Below are 14,974 nucleotides of genomic sequence, written 5' to 3'. Positions count from 1 at the left end.
CTGGATTGATTCATTCCGTATGATCGGAAGGAAGTGTCTGCATGCATTTTATACCACCCAGAGCTCCAGGAGATTAATGTGAAGTTGGGCTTCCATTGGTGACCCCTGTCTTATACAGTGTGCTGGTCCAGGTGAGCGCCCCAGCCTAGCAATGACGCATCCATCGTAATTATTAGTGATGGTGGATCCTGTTGGAAAGGGATCCCTGTGCAGACGTTTTCTAGTTTCGTCCAGCACTTTAGGGATACAATGACTCTTGATGGTATCGTTACTCTTTTGTTTAGACTGTGTTTGATGGGGCTGTATACTGAGCAAAAAGCTTTTGGGGCGACTAGCTGTCCCTCCGTCATTATGGCTTTGAACTGCAGTCATTTTTCTTCTGGTAAGTCCTCAATAAATTCTTGCAGCTTACCATAATTGTCAAAGTTATGTTTGGCTAGGAGAGCTGAGTAATTGGCAACCTGGAATGGTAGCATAGCTGATGAGTACACTTTTTGGCTAAAAAGATCTAAACAGTTATGTTCTTTGTCCTGGGGAGTGGATCAATATTGGGGTTGTTTGCCGCAGTGATTGGTAGCTTCCATAACTAGGGAATTAGGTTGCAGATGTGAAAAAAGGAAGTCCATCCTTTTAGCGGGACAAAGTATTTTCTGACTGCTCTTTTGCTGGTAGACGGTATTGTCGAAGGCCTCTGCCAAATGTTCTCCCCCGGTACCATTATTGCATCATTTATTGGTAGTGCTATTTTAGATTATGCAGATGTGTGTCGGATTTCCAGCAGCTTGTGGTGGTTTTCTTGCATCTCCTTCAGTGGTATGTCTTGGCTGGTGGCTACTCTTTTAAAGAGTTCCTGGAATTGTTTCAGGTCATCCACCATGGTTGGAGGCAGTGGCATTACTGCTTCATCGGGGGAAGAGGATGAGTTGTGGGCTGGTGAAATGCTGTCTTGGTCTGTGTCTTCTTCCCTCTCTTCTGATAAGCCCTCTGATGTCTCATGGCTTGGGGATGGTGTAGGTGATCGGATTTCGTCCCTGGTTGGAGTTAGGGGTCTGGTGTAGTTAGCCCTATACACCATCCATGAATCCCAGGGGGACCACTGCATAGGAAAGGGCATCACTGGACAGATCCAGGGTTGCCCATACCATTGCTGCATTCCATGACTCTGACGGGTCTTAGTTTTAATTGCTTCCCATGGAGCTCTATGTTCCGTGGGACAGGAGTGTTAGGAGGAGAAGGGGTTCCCATGTAAATCCTCATCATCATCACTGGAGATGGGTGAGGGAACAGGTAAGGGGGTATCTGCTCCAATATTCAGCCTGGAGATCTGTCAGTGCCGAGCAGGGATGATTGTGGCACTGAAGAGACTGTAATGTATCTGTGTTGCAGAAACTGTGGCGGAGCCACCTGTTTCGGTGCCAATGGTGCCACTGTTGTAGATTTGGTCAGTGCTGTGACCAATTTACATGTAGCCTTCATCAGGACAGTCGGTGCCATTCTCGGTCTGTCAGTCAGTGCTGATGACTCCGTCGGTGCTGGCAGCATTGCCAATGGTACGGGTCTCGGTACTGTGTCAAGCACTGGGGTGGTTCCATAGAGGAGGAGGCGCGTCTGTGACTAGAATCCTTATCGGTGCGGTGAGGTTGGGCAGAGGTCCATGAGGGGACAGTGCTGGAGGTGCCCGGAGCCTCAAAAGTGCTAACTCTAGCTGAGCTCAGCACCAAGGACAGCGACCTCACTGGGGACCTCTTCTTTTATTGCATGTCCCTGTGAGGGGAGGTCGCGGCTCACTTCCTAGAAACTTTGGAAGACTGAGCACTTTCTTTAGCAGAGGTTTTGCCTGGGGAATCATCTGCTGATGTTGGTTTTGGTCTCGTATCAGTAGGCTGAAGGGACTTTTCCATTAGGATCATTTTGAGGTGAAGGTCTCTGTTGTATCGTGTCCTGGCTTTCAGGTTACTACAATGGACACTTTTTGGAGGGACACGTGTCTCCCCAAATATCGGACACACATAGAGTGGCCATCGGAGACTGGCATTGCCTCACAGCAGGAGTCACATCTTTTTAAAGCCTGGAGAACCAGGTATCATGACTGTTAAGAGTTTGCCATTAGGGAAGGGGGAAATAACAATAAAAAAGGTTTGGTATTTTTTGTTTTTCTTTTGGAAAAAGGTATCTCAACTAAACAAGATGTACTAAACTACTACTAACTTATTTCTTTCTAGATTTAACAAAGAGGTAGAAAGCCACTGAGGTCTGTCTTCAGCCAAGGACAGTTCAGAAGGAACTGAAAGAGTCGGGTTGTGTGCACACTAGATGAGGTGCCAATGGCACAACGAGACGACTACTGTGCACGTACACCGTGACTGAGCTTTGCTACTGAAAATTTCTGATCTATGGCACAGGGATGCACCAACACCTGAAGTGGAGCACCCACAGGGACACTACTCGAAGAACAAAAGCTCCCTCTACAAGTTTTTGTATTAGAAAAACTGATTTAAACAGCTGAGGTAAAGCACTGGTCTTGTTTCTTCTGACCATCTGTGAATCACAAAGGGAAGAGAGCTGACTCTTCCTTCTGTTTCCTTTGGAGGGATGTGATGAAGAGCTTTGGAAGGACTCAAGTTAAGGACTTGACAAAATCTGTAAGCATACCCCCCTTTGACTATAGACATCATTCACAGGACAGAGGTAACTCCTTCCCCTCCCTCAAATATAAGCAGAATGTGATCCTCAAAAAGAAAGGAGGGCTTGATTCAGCACTTGTCTTGAACAATAGTATAGACTGAGCAGGATGACTGAATAGTTTGCAAGTTGTGTTGCATCAGAACTCTCCCTTGGGATAATAAGACAACTGAAATTTGAGATGAATTTTGTTTGGAAATCTAAAAAAATGAAAATTTACCATATGAGGTTTTGCTCAAAGCTTCAGATTTTTCTTATTCATCACATGGAAGGGTACCTAAGATCCAGGCTGTAGTAAGATGAGGCCTTGAAACATAAACCCTTGTATCAGAGGCCCGGTATGAGGCCTAAGGCCTGAACTAAGTAATGGTCAAGACTTTGTTAACATAAAGAAAAGTTAAGCTGTGAGCAAGAGGCAGGCCCTGCTCAGAGTCTGGCAAGGACAGGGCTGATGTTGCAAAAATACACATACCTAAAAGGTACTGGACACTAGAGATATAAACATGTGCCAGGATGGTACTAAGAAAACTCTGGTATTTGCTCATTCCACACAGATAACAAGGAACAGGCTGACCCATCCTAAAGACAGGGGCAAAAGGGTAATATGATGGATAGAGTTGTTTGTTCAAACCAACATGTACAAGGTGAGAGGCGGCACCCTAACACATAGAGGGTTGTACCTCAATACATCAGGAGTGATGTGTAACTTGTTTGTACCTGTGTATAAGAATTTACCACTGAGGAGTTGTCTTGGTCTGGCCTAGGGGGCAGCGGAGAATCCCACCACTGACTGAGCTGGTCCATTGTCATGGGGCACATATTCGGAGTATGTCCTGCAGGGTCCACGGGAAACTATTACTGTGCTTTGCTTGACAATAAACCTGGCCATGTGCCTTCGAACCTTATTGGAGTCTGTGGTCATTGAGGGTTCTCTCAGGGTCTGCTGTGTCAGCTATCTGCAGAGCCCAGGCAGCACACAGAGGGAACACACACACACAGCCGACTATTATCATCTGTGAACAGACCAGAGCACCACACCGGTGACGTCTGACAACACAGACTATATCGAAAAAGATGACCACCTTGAAACGATGAAGCTATCAGCCGGAATTTAGAAACAGTCACCCATCCAGGTATTTACCAATAGAAAATGGGAAATTACTTACCTATATACTAACTGAAGCTCTTCCATATGTGCTGTTCATATGCAAATATCACCAACAGTTCACATGAGTCCCATGCACTCGAGTTGGTGTGCATACGCCTTGAGAGTATTCATGCTCTATGTCGAGGGCAAATAAGGGTGAAGTGCTTCAATTGCCACTCAGTTTCCTCACAAATGCAGAATGCCAGGTATAAAGGACTCTGAGGTACAGGGAATAGAGGGCAGATTGTGGAATGTGCATATGAACCACTAAGGTTACTGTTTGATCTTTAGGGCTCAATCAAGCCACATCCTCTACAAGAAGACAGTCTTATCCAACATTCCATTGCCAGAGGCAATCACCCTCTCTGCAACAAACAAGGTCACTGGCAATTCATCTTGAGGAGGTTGCAGTGCCAATGCTGGCAATGCTGATTGTTCTGGCTGAAAGGTGGATGTCAGTGGAGGCATCAATGCCAAGGAAGGACATGGTACTGAGAAAGGCATAGGTGCTGAAGGAGGATATAGTACTAGAAGGGGCATTGGTGCCAATGGTAGTGGCCATGCCAGATTTGTGACTGGATTCAACTTGATAGCATCCAGCAGAACCTTCATAGACTCCTGAATGTCAGTTCACAACAGGAGATGGAGAGGGTCTTGAATGAGGCCCTTTCACAATGTCTGTCTGTATTGTAAGCTCCCATAATGGTGAGCCTTCCATGATCACTTTGAGAGAGAGAGATCATATACTCCAAGGAGATTTTGGAAGACTGGAGATGCACAGTCATGGAACAGAAAGGCATTTGGAGGCATAGTGAGCAGCCTTAATGAAGGGCCTCCAATAATGTACAAAGCTGTAGTTGGTGTTGCTGGTATGCACACAAGAATAATCCATATTTGACTATGCTGAAATTTCTGGCCCCAGTGGTGTCAGCCAAAGGTGATGCTGGCATCAGCAAAGGAGATCTGTGTGACGAGTTGGAGCACAGAAACCCCCTTGGGAACTGCCAACTGATGTGCCAAGACTACTTCTGCCCCTGCTTTCCCTGCCAGCTTGGGTCTCCAGCACCCTGTCTTATTGAGCCAGACATGCCAGTCTGCTCCTACACAGACCCAGGGTCTGAACCACGTGTCCCAAAGCTGCAGACTTAACTGAAAGCAAGAAGTGTTCCCATCTTTAACACTCAGATGCCCAACTCCCAATGGGGTCCAAACCCCAAATAAATCCGTTTTATAAATTTATAACTCATAAATTGTTCACTATCTATAACACTGATAGAGAGGTATGCACAGCTGTTCCCCCCCCCCCCCCCCAGTTATTAATACATATTCTGGGTTAATTAAAAAGTAAAAAGAGATTTTATTAAATACAGAAAGTAGGATTTCAGTGGTTCCAAGTAATAGCAGGCAGAACAAAGTAAATTACCAAGTAAAATAAAATAAAACACACAAATCTAAGCCTAATACAGTAAAAAAACTGAATACAGATAAAATCTCACCCTCAGAGATGTTTCAATAGATTTCTTTCACAGACTGGATGCCTTCCTAGTCTGGGCACAATCCTTTCCCCTGGTACAACCCTTGTTCCAGCTCAGGTGGTAGCTAGGGGATTTCTCATGATGGCTCTCCCCTTTGTTCAGTTCCACCCACTTATATATCTTTTGCATAAGGCGGGAATTCTTTGTCCCTCTCTGGGTTCCCACCCCCTCCTTCTTAATGGAAAAGCACCAGGTTAAAGATGGATTCCAGTTCAGGTGATATGATCACATGTCACTGTAAGACTTCATTACCCACTTGCCAGCACGCATGTATACAGGAAGACTTACAAGTAAAACAGAGCCATCTACAGTCAATTGTCCTGGTTGATGGGAGCCATCAAGATTCCAAACCACCATTAATGGCCCACACTTTGCATAATTACAATAGGCCCGCAGAGTTATATTTCATATTTCTAGTTTCTTATACAAAAGTGATAAATTTATACAAATAGGATGACCACACTCAGTAGATTATAAGTTTTGCAATGATACCTTACAAGAGACCTTACATTACATTACAAGAGACCCACTTACATTATAGTCACACTAATTAGCATATTTTTATAAAATCATATAGAGTGCAACGTCACAATCTGAAGCTCACATTCATTGAAGGAGGTGAGGAAAGAAAACAATGTGTCTTCTTTTTCAGCTTATAACCCTGTTACAGACCAGAATGCCTCCTCTTCTGCATTTTCTTGATCCAAGGGGTTTCAGCAGGGAATTTGGAGCCAAAGTCTTGATGCCAGTCAGTACTAATGATGTTGGTGCCAGATGGGTACTCAACTCCGATGAGGGCTTCTTCTGCCTTGCACAGTGCCAAGAAGCCTTTGTCCAGCATTAGTGGTGCTTGGCAGCAGGTTCAACAACAGAGGATGGTCTTGGAGAGCAGATCTCAGATCTGATATGCAGGGAAGTACCAAGATGGACAGGCCTCTTATTGGAAAACCTCACCACAGAGGCTGGCTTTACTACTCCCAATGGAACAGCTGCACTAGCTGTTGTTGTAGGCTCTAGAGGCCATGTACACTAAAGGAATCAAAAGTCTCCCTCCAGGCACAGGGAGTAAAGGCACAGCAAACTGCACATGCGGACACAGAATGGGTCTCACCTGGGTATATAAGGCATCTAACATAGGAATCCATCTCAGGAATTATCGCTGACCCTGATACACAGTTCTTAAAGCTCCTATGGGTAGGGCCCTACCAAATTCACAGCCATGAAAAATGCATCATGAACCATGAAATCTAGTTTCTCCATCATGAAATCTGGTGCTCTTTTATGTGCTTTTACCCTATACTATACAGATTTCACTGGGGAGACCAGCTTTTCTCAAATTGGGGGTCCTGACCCAAAAGGGAGTTGCAAGGGGGTCACAAGGTTATTTTAGGGGGGGTCACGGTATTACTACTCTTACTTCTGCACTGCCTTAAGAGCTGGGTGTCTGGCGGGGCGGCTGTTGGCTGGGCGCCCAGCTATGAAGGTGGCGCCCTACCAGCAGCAGCACAGAAGTAATGGTAGCAGTGCCGCAACCCCTCCTTGAGGACCTCCCACCCTCCAACTCCTTTTTGGGTCAGGACCCCTTCAATTATAACACTGTGAAATTTCAGATTTAAATAGCTGAAATCATGAAATTTATGATTTTTAAAATCCTATGACTGTGAAGTTGACCAAAATGGACCATGAATTTGGTAAGGCCCTAAATATAAATATTAATTATAATTATATTATATTATGTACAAAGAAAAAAGAGAAATTTTCATACCTGTATGTAATTCAATTGGACCTACAAGAATAGTAGGTTTTAAATCCTCAATCTCTTGTTCAAAAGTAGCATAATGAAGAATTTCTGCTCTGATTTCAGTCAGAGAGGGACTGCTAGCCAGAAATTGCTGTGGGTAGTTTAAACTCTCAGTTAATGAATGGTCTTTTTATCTCATCAGTAAAACAAATGTTAATATTATACATCACATTTTGAATGTGTAAAAGTTATGAACCTAAAAGGCCAAATTTTGAACTCCCTGCAGTAATGGGGTGTTCACCCCACATTAGCCCTGAAGGGGTTAAGGTGGTCAAGGAGGGGACACTTAACCTCTACAGTTGCACCTGACAGGAGACTCGGAATTATAAGTACTAATTGCAGATGAAGTCCAGCTGAGGGAGAAGATGGAAAATGATTAGAGGAGGTTTGTAATAGCAGGAGGATGCAGGGAGAGAGTCTGAAGTCATTCTCCAGGAGCAGAGGTGGGGAGGAGGAAACCCATGGGGAAAATAAGCCCTGGGATTTGAGCCTTGGAAGAAGGGTCAACCCCAGAGAAGTTGTGGGGAAAGAAACCCTAAGAAAGCAGGATAGAAAGAAGCCCAGTGAAACATCTGCAAGGATGGGGACTGTATAGATTTTGGCAGCTGTTTCCCTGGGCTTTTTCATACCCTACCCCAGGCTTTCCTTCTCCACCCCTTTGGGTAAACCCCCATCCCTCAGGGTCAGGATCCCAGAGCTTCTGCTCCCCCCTGAGATTTCTTCTTGTCTCCTGACTAGGCCCAGAGAGTGACTGCAGACTTCCACATTGCAGCCCTCTTCTGCTCTCACATCCTGGCTTTATACAAGCCTCATCTACTTCTGCCCAGATGGGCTCTATCTTCAATTAGTGCTTGTCTGTTAAGCCTAAATTTCCCTCCAGGTGGAGTTTTCTAGTTTAATTGGCCCCTATTGGGCCCCTTTGCTCCTTTAGGGCTGTTAAGAGATAAACACTCCATCATAACCACACAATGAAAGAGCTGCATCAAATATATGTGTACGTCCCACAACTGTATGGACAAATTGAGTAATTCCATGCACAAGTATCAGTATGTACATGCAACTATAGGATTTTGCACTGCAATTGTCTATGTGCTTGGTTTTACCATTACACGGGTCTTTGAAAATTTGGCCCTCAGTACATTAAAATAGCAAATTATATATTCATTGTTGTTGTGGATGTATTAATTATCTAGTATTTCTGGGCACGTAATTACTGTTTTGTTAAAAAAAGGGAAAAAAACCAAGGCGGAGCTATAAAATAACTGTGTTAGCCAGTGTACACCATACTGTTATGTCATATTTGAGCACAAAATTCTGCTTGAAAGATTTTACTTTTAGAATCCTGAAGACAAGCATACTCCAACTCTTCTCTTGAAGTGGCCCCAACTCCTTCTCACTGCTGAGTGTTCCACCTTTCCCTCCCCTGTCTTGACTGAGTATTAAGTGATGAAATCTCCTTCCTCTACTCCCAGTCTCTTATCTGAGTACAAATCAACTTTAGGCTCCATGCCAGCCTCTCTTTCTCAATACACTCTCCATATGTCTGACACCTCTCTTTTGCAGGTTCCTTCCATGAGAATGCATACAGGACAGGCAGTGAGGGGAAGCTGGACATATTGAGAAGGCAAGCTGCATGAACCAGGAATGGTTCCCAGCAGGATTGAAATGGAGCAAGTTAGGATTGTCTCTAAGCAACAGTCCCAACTGTGCTCCATGTGCCACTGAAAGAAACCCAAACTCATTGTATTTCCTAGTAATAGGAAATAGGCCCTACAATCTATTCTAGGAAACTGGACAGTCCTAATTATAATTAATAACTTAAAATTGAAAAATGTCATAAGGATACATTTTCTGCAGCAAAGAAAAAGAATGTATCATTTTATTTAAATGGAATATAAATATAACTGCACTTCTGCTTCCATTCTGTTTTCAGTTTTCAAATCAGAATAGTCAATCATAAGTAACAGAGGTGCTGTCTTTTGAATAACAGGTTATTTAATCATAATTGGAGTTTTTTGAGAGTGTTGTCTTTGTACAGTCACAGTTGTGGGATGTGTCCTTGGATGCTGCAGGACTTCAGAAACTTCTAAAAGAGCAGTGTCCATTGAGTGCTACATGAACTCTCTCTCATGTTACCAAATATCCCGGGCTGAAGTTATATGGAAGAGATGCAGTCCCCAACTATCTCATTTCCTTCTGCTGAACCTCAGAGTTCAAATCTCACCTAAGAACTGTCAGGAAGAAGGGGATATGGGTGGGTAGTGTGAATATGCAGAGGCAACAGAGAACTCCAGTTACTGTCAACTAACATTTTCTTCTTCATAGTGCCCTCTGCGTGTGCCCACTACTTGTGAGAGTTTAGCTAGCAGTACAAACCACATGAAGAGGTGGGTGGAGGAGTACTAGTCGAATAGAGACCAAAGAACTCACCTCCCAAAACGAACATCTATCATGGGTACTAAGGGTATTTCTACACTGTGATACAAAACCCATGGCACTGAGTTTCAGAGCCCAGGTCAGCTGACTTGGGCTCACAGGGCTCAGGCTGCACAGCTATAAAACTGTGGTGTAGTCCAGAGGTCGCCAAAGTGTGGGGCACGCCTCCCTAGGAGGGCATGGACGAATGTCCAGAGGGGTGCGGCGGGGCCGGACAAGCCCCCATGCGGGCGGGAGGGAGTGCCACCCAGCCCCATGCCAGCCCCCAGCCTCAGCTCTGTTCCCAGTCCAGGTCCTAAGCTGAGGACAAAGCTGGGAGTGGAGCCGCACATGGCCGCAGGCCTGCTGCCGGCCCCCACCGCAGCCTGGCTGCAGCTCCTGTCCTGTGCCCACCCCCAGCCTCTGGCCACGGCACTGTTCCTGGCCCCCGCTGGGGCCCCAGCCTCAGCCCCCTTACCCTTGTCTGCGTCCCCATTCCCCTGAAGCCGGGACAACACTCCCAGCCCAACTCTGGGGTAGGCACAGACAGAGGTAAGGGGGGGCACAACCCTCAAAAGTTTGGGGACTGCTGGTGTAGACGTTTGGGCTCAGGTAGAAGACCAGGCTCTGAGACACTGCCCTTGCGAGGTCTCAGAGCCCAGACTCCAGCCGAAGCCCGAACATCTACACTGCAATTTTATAGCACCACAGCCCAAGCCTCTCAAGCCCAAGTCAGCTGACCTGGGCCAGCTGTGGTCATGCTGTGGGTCTTTTATTGCAGTGTAGACATACCCTAAGTCAAGAGAGTGGTGCAGAGTAGAAGTGTGTATTAAACTCAGAATAGCAGCCCTACATATTTTCAGTAGAGATGTTACAAAGGCAGGCCATGGTATCTTTCTTAGCCTTAGTGGAGTGAGCTCTGAGTCCATGAAAGGAAGATCAGTCAGGAGAGCCTACACTACACTCAAATCTTTTGGCAGATACAATTGCTAGGAGAAAAGCTTTGTTTAGAGACATGTGACAAAAAGAAATCTCTCCCAAGGGCTCAAATTATCCCTTCTTCATCCTCATGAGGATTAGACTGAGATTCCAGATCAAAACAGGGACTTTAAATGGAGGAAAAATTGATCAGTTCTTTGAAGAAACTCTATTAACAATGACCCTTACAGCATCAGCCCACAGGGAAACAGAACACAGAAACTGCTGAGAAAAGCACTTGAATTCATGATATGGAAAGGCCCATCAATTTAAGGTAAAGCATATATTCTAGGATTGAAAAATCAGAGCCAGAATATTTTGCATTTTTGCAAGTACCATTTTAATATAGATGATTTTCCACACTGAAAAATATAAGCTGTACACTAGCAGAACGAGCAAGGCAGATGAAGTTAGACTCCCATCTTGGCTATCAGCTGCCCTTCAGTAATCAAAGATTTGAATATTCCTGCTTTGTAAAGCACTTTGAGATCTACTGATTAAAAGTGCTATATAAAAGATAGGTACAGTGAAACCCCACTATAACGCGCCCCGCGATAACACGAATTTGGATATAACGCGATCATGAGGTGGCTCTGGCTGCCCCAAGCAAAAAAAAAAAAGCGGCTGGAGTGCCGCCAAAGCAGAAAAAAAAGAAGAAATGTGCCTTCCCCACTGCCTCTTCCCCCCACCCCCGCTTCTCCTTTTGGCGAGAAGAGCCGTTCTCCTCCCCAGCTGCTCCTTGCTCTTCCTCTGCCCCTTGCACGTCTCCCCTGTTCTCCCCAAGTGTTTCCCTCTCTCGCTGCATGGCTGAGAGTCCCCGCTGCTGGAGCTGCACCCTTTCAGTTACTGTTATTGGCAGTTCACAAACGCAAGTCGTTTTCTGCCCAAGAGAAATTGACCGGCTTGAAACTGACCGGCTTGAAATGGTAAATTTTTGTAACCCCGCTATACCGCTCTGCTGTTACCTGGGGATCTCCTGGTACCATACATGATTAAAGTATTGAGAAAGATGATGTCATGCAAACTGGTGCGGGGGTTGTCTCAATCCCTGAGACAGTCTTAAGAGTACAGTGCAATGCATTCTCAGGGCTCCTGCAATATCCAATTTGGACTGTGGTGTTCCCACAGCGTGGGAGTGATGAAGCAATTTCAGCCTTCTTTTTGGTCAGGTCTGCAGAAAGGGATCTGACTTTACATTTGCCAAAGGAGTGATGCTCCTTTCTCCCACTGGCAGAAGACTTACGACTGTTTCACAGCACTACCAGGGTCCATAGTCAGGGGTGGATTAAGATACATTGGGACCCTGGGTTCAAAGAACATTTGAGCCCCCCACAACCTCCCTCCTGCCATGGAGCCCTGCCCCCTGCCTGATCACCAGTTGGCAAGACCCAACAGGACAATGCCCAGTTTTGCCAAAAAGGAGGTTGGGAAGGGGTGAGCAGCGGGGCTTAAGGGTGGTGGTAGTGAGCAGTGGGGCTCGGGCCAGCCCTGCATGGGGGATGGGAGAGGGGGTTGGGCCAGCTCAGGGAGTAAGGGGAAGGGAGAGGGGCTCAGGTGAGCTCTGCCCCTCATGGGGAAGAGGGGCTCGGGTGATTGGGCTCCCTCATGCAGGGGGAGGAGGAAAAGGGGAAAGGGGCTCAGATCAGCTCCGTGCTGGGGAGGGAAGGGGGAAAGGAAGAGGGACTGGGTGAGCTCCGTGCCTCATGGGAGTAAGGGAGAGGGGCTCAGGCGAGTGAGCTCTGTGCCTTCATGGGGGAGAGGGGCTCAGTCCAGCTCCATGTTGGGCCGCGGCTGGGGCTCAATCCAGCGCAGCATGGGGGAGCCCTTGGTCCATCCCCGCGCCAAGCAGGAGAGGGGGGTTTGGGGCTTGGTCCAGTGAGACACAGGGGCCGGGGGGGGGAGGGAAGTCTTGGTCCAGCGCGTCACAGGGACAGACTCGGGCCACCTCAGCTGCTCAGCCAGCACGGCCTGGGGGCAGAGGGAATATGGATTGCTAGCCATTCCACAGGCTGCCAGCTGGGCTGGAGGTGTGGCCTCAGGGGGAAGACAGAGGAGAAGCAGAGCGGGGGGATAGGAGGAGCAGGGGCAGAGTTCTGGCCATTCCTGCGGGCCCCCCAAATTAGCAGGGGCCCTTGGGCAAGAACCCATTGGGCCATGCGGTAATCCATCACTGTCCATAGTCAGGGCTACATCTGTTTATGGAGCTAGCAGCTGATCCAGAGCTCATTAGGGCACTTCTGGACTCAGACTTTCATGTTTGGAAGGAGGTCTTGTTTGGTCAGGTCTGATGAGAGCCACATAACCCTCTGAGAGAGAAATAATTTGAGACAAGCTTCTCTTGACCTTTTTGAAAAGGATTTGCAAATGGAGCATTTGTTAGGGATATGCTCCTCTCTGAGACAAAAGAGGAATCTTTTGTGATCCTCGTGTGAACATTATAGTTACACCACAGAAGGGGCAGTACTTGAACCCAGGAAACTTTGGTTCAGTCATCCCTACATCCTGGTACCAGGGAAATATATTTCCCCTCAAACAGAAAACAATTAAAAGACAAAAATAATAAGGAGTAAACCTATGTGACTACAGGCAAAACTACACTAATGATACGAATAAGTAAACTGAAACAATTATAGTATTTAAAATTGAATACACAACAACTGATTTAGTGTGTGCATGAAGACAAAAGACACTGTTGGGATTCCATCTCATAGCAATGGATGGTAAAAAGGATCAGCTGGGCCCACTCTGCCCTTTACAACCTCAATACAATGCATAAGGTCATATATACGACCCAAAAGATTTTGCTCTCAAGTGTACGCAGCTCATGTGCACCACAAATGGAATATATATGTACAAGCAACTTGAAGAAGACCTGGAGGATTTCTGATATAATTGTCAAGATGACAAGACATTCCACAATGGCTCTGAAGTTCTGAACTAGCAAGTGTTGAAGTGGCCTCATTCAAAGTTGAGAAAAGGATGTCACATGTTTCATGGAAAAAGCAACAGAGGGTCCTGTGGCACCTTTGAGACTAACAGAAGTATTGGGAGCATAAGCTTTCGTGGGTAAGAACCTCACTTCTTCAGATGCAAGTAATGGAAATCTCTAGAGGCAGGTATAAATCAGTGTGGAGATAACGAGGTTAGTTCAATTAGGGAGGGTGAGGTGCTCTGCTAGCAGTTGAGGTGTGAACACCAAGGGAGGAGAAACTGCTTCTATAGTTGGATAGCCATTCACAGTCTTTGTTTAATCCTGATCTGATGGTGTCAAATTTGCAAATGAACTGGAGCTCAGCAGTTTCTCTTTGGAGTCTGGTCCTGAAGTTTTTTTGCTGTAAGATGGCTACCTTTACATCTGCTATAGTGTGGCCAGGGAGGTTGAAGTGTTCTCCTACAGGTTTTTGTATATTGCCATTCCTGATATCTGACTTGTGTCCATTTATCCTCTTGCGTAGTGACTGTCCAGTTTGGCCAATGTACATAGCAGAGGGGCATTGCTGGCACATGATGGCATATATAACATTGGTGGACGTGCGGGTGAATGAGCCGGTGATGTTGTATCTGATGTGGTTAGGTCCTGTGATGGTGTTGCTGGTGTAGATATGTGGGCAGAGTTGGCATCGAGGTTTGTTGCATGGATTGGTTCCTGAGTTAGAGTTGTTATGGTGCGGTGCGTGGTTGCTGGTGAGAATATGCTTATGATGTCCATCCGTTTGCATTTGGAAAGGAAGATGATATCTGTCTGTATTTGTGCAAGTTTCTTCATGAGGTTGATAGATTTCCATTCCATACGGCTAAATGCAGTGCCTTGCATGGTGTCAAGTATCAGAGGGGTAGCCGTGTTAGTCTGAATCTGTAAAAAGCAACAGAGGGTTCCATGTTTCATGGAAGCCATCAGACCCATCAACTGGAGGCAGAATTTCACTGTCTGACATGAGTTCTGCTTCAACACATAGTATATATCAGGGATCGGCAACCTTTGGCACACAAACCTTTACCCTGGCGGGCTGGGCCAGTTTGTTTACCTGCTGCGTCCACAGGTTCGGCCAATCGCGGCTCCCACTGACCGCTGTTCACTGCTCCAGACCAATGGGGGCTGTGGAAAGCGGCGCGGGACGAGGGATGTGCTGGCCGCCGCATCCCGCAGCCCTGGCTTACCCTGGCGGGCCACGGGCCAAAGGTTGCCGATCCCTGATATATATGGTCTGAGAGGTTCAAAACTCTTTACTTCAGAAGGAAGGTGTTGGCCTGAATCTAGCCCAGAATGGCTCCAATTAAAGAGATCCTGGGTTGGGACCGTTGAGAATTTTTTTAATGTATGAGGAAACTCACAGATTGAAATAGGTTGCAAGTTCCTTCTGCTGAGGCTTGTAAGACTTTTCAAGATGGCTGAATTCACTACTCATCTAAGCTGGG

General features: G+C 46.3%; 1 protein-coding gene across 1 annotated transcript in view; it reads right to left on the bottom strand.

Annotated features, from left to right (window-relative positions):
- The window catches only part of DNAH8 (dynein axonemal heavy chain 8), a 595,636-nt gene that overhangs the window by 333,880 nt on the left and 246,782 nt on the right, over positions 1-14,974 (bottom strand). The window contains exon 29 of the mRNA XM_065589982.1: positions 7,130-7,256. Within this exon, the coding sequence (XP_065446054.1) occupies positions 7,130-7,256 (127 nt within the window). The remainder of the gene's footprint in view (positions 1-7,129; positions 7,257-14,974) is intronic.

The sequence above is a fragment of the Chrysemys picta genome, chromosome 3 (assembly GCF_011386835.1).
Source record: "Chrysemys picta bellii isolate R12L10 chromosome 3, ASM1138683v2, whole genome shotgun sequence".
NCBI lineage: Eukaryota > Metazoa > Chordata > Testudines > Emydidae > Chrysemys > Chrysemys picta.
Note: the sequence above shows the minus strand (reverse complement) of the source record. Positions and strands in the feature narration are given on the sequence as shown.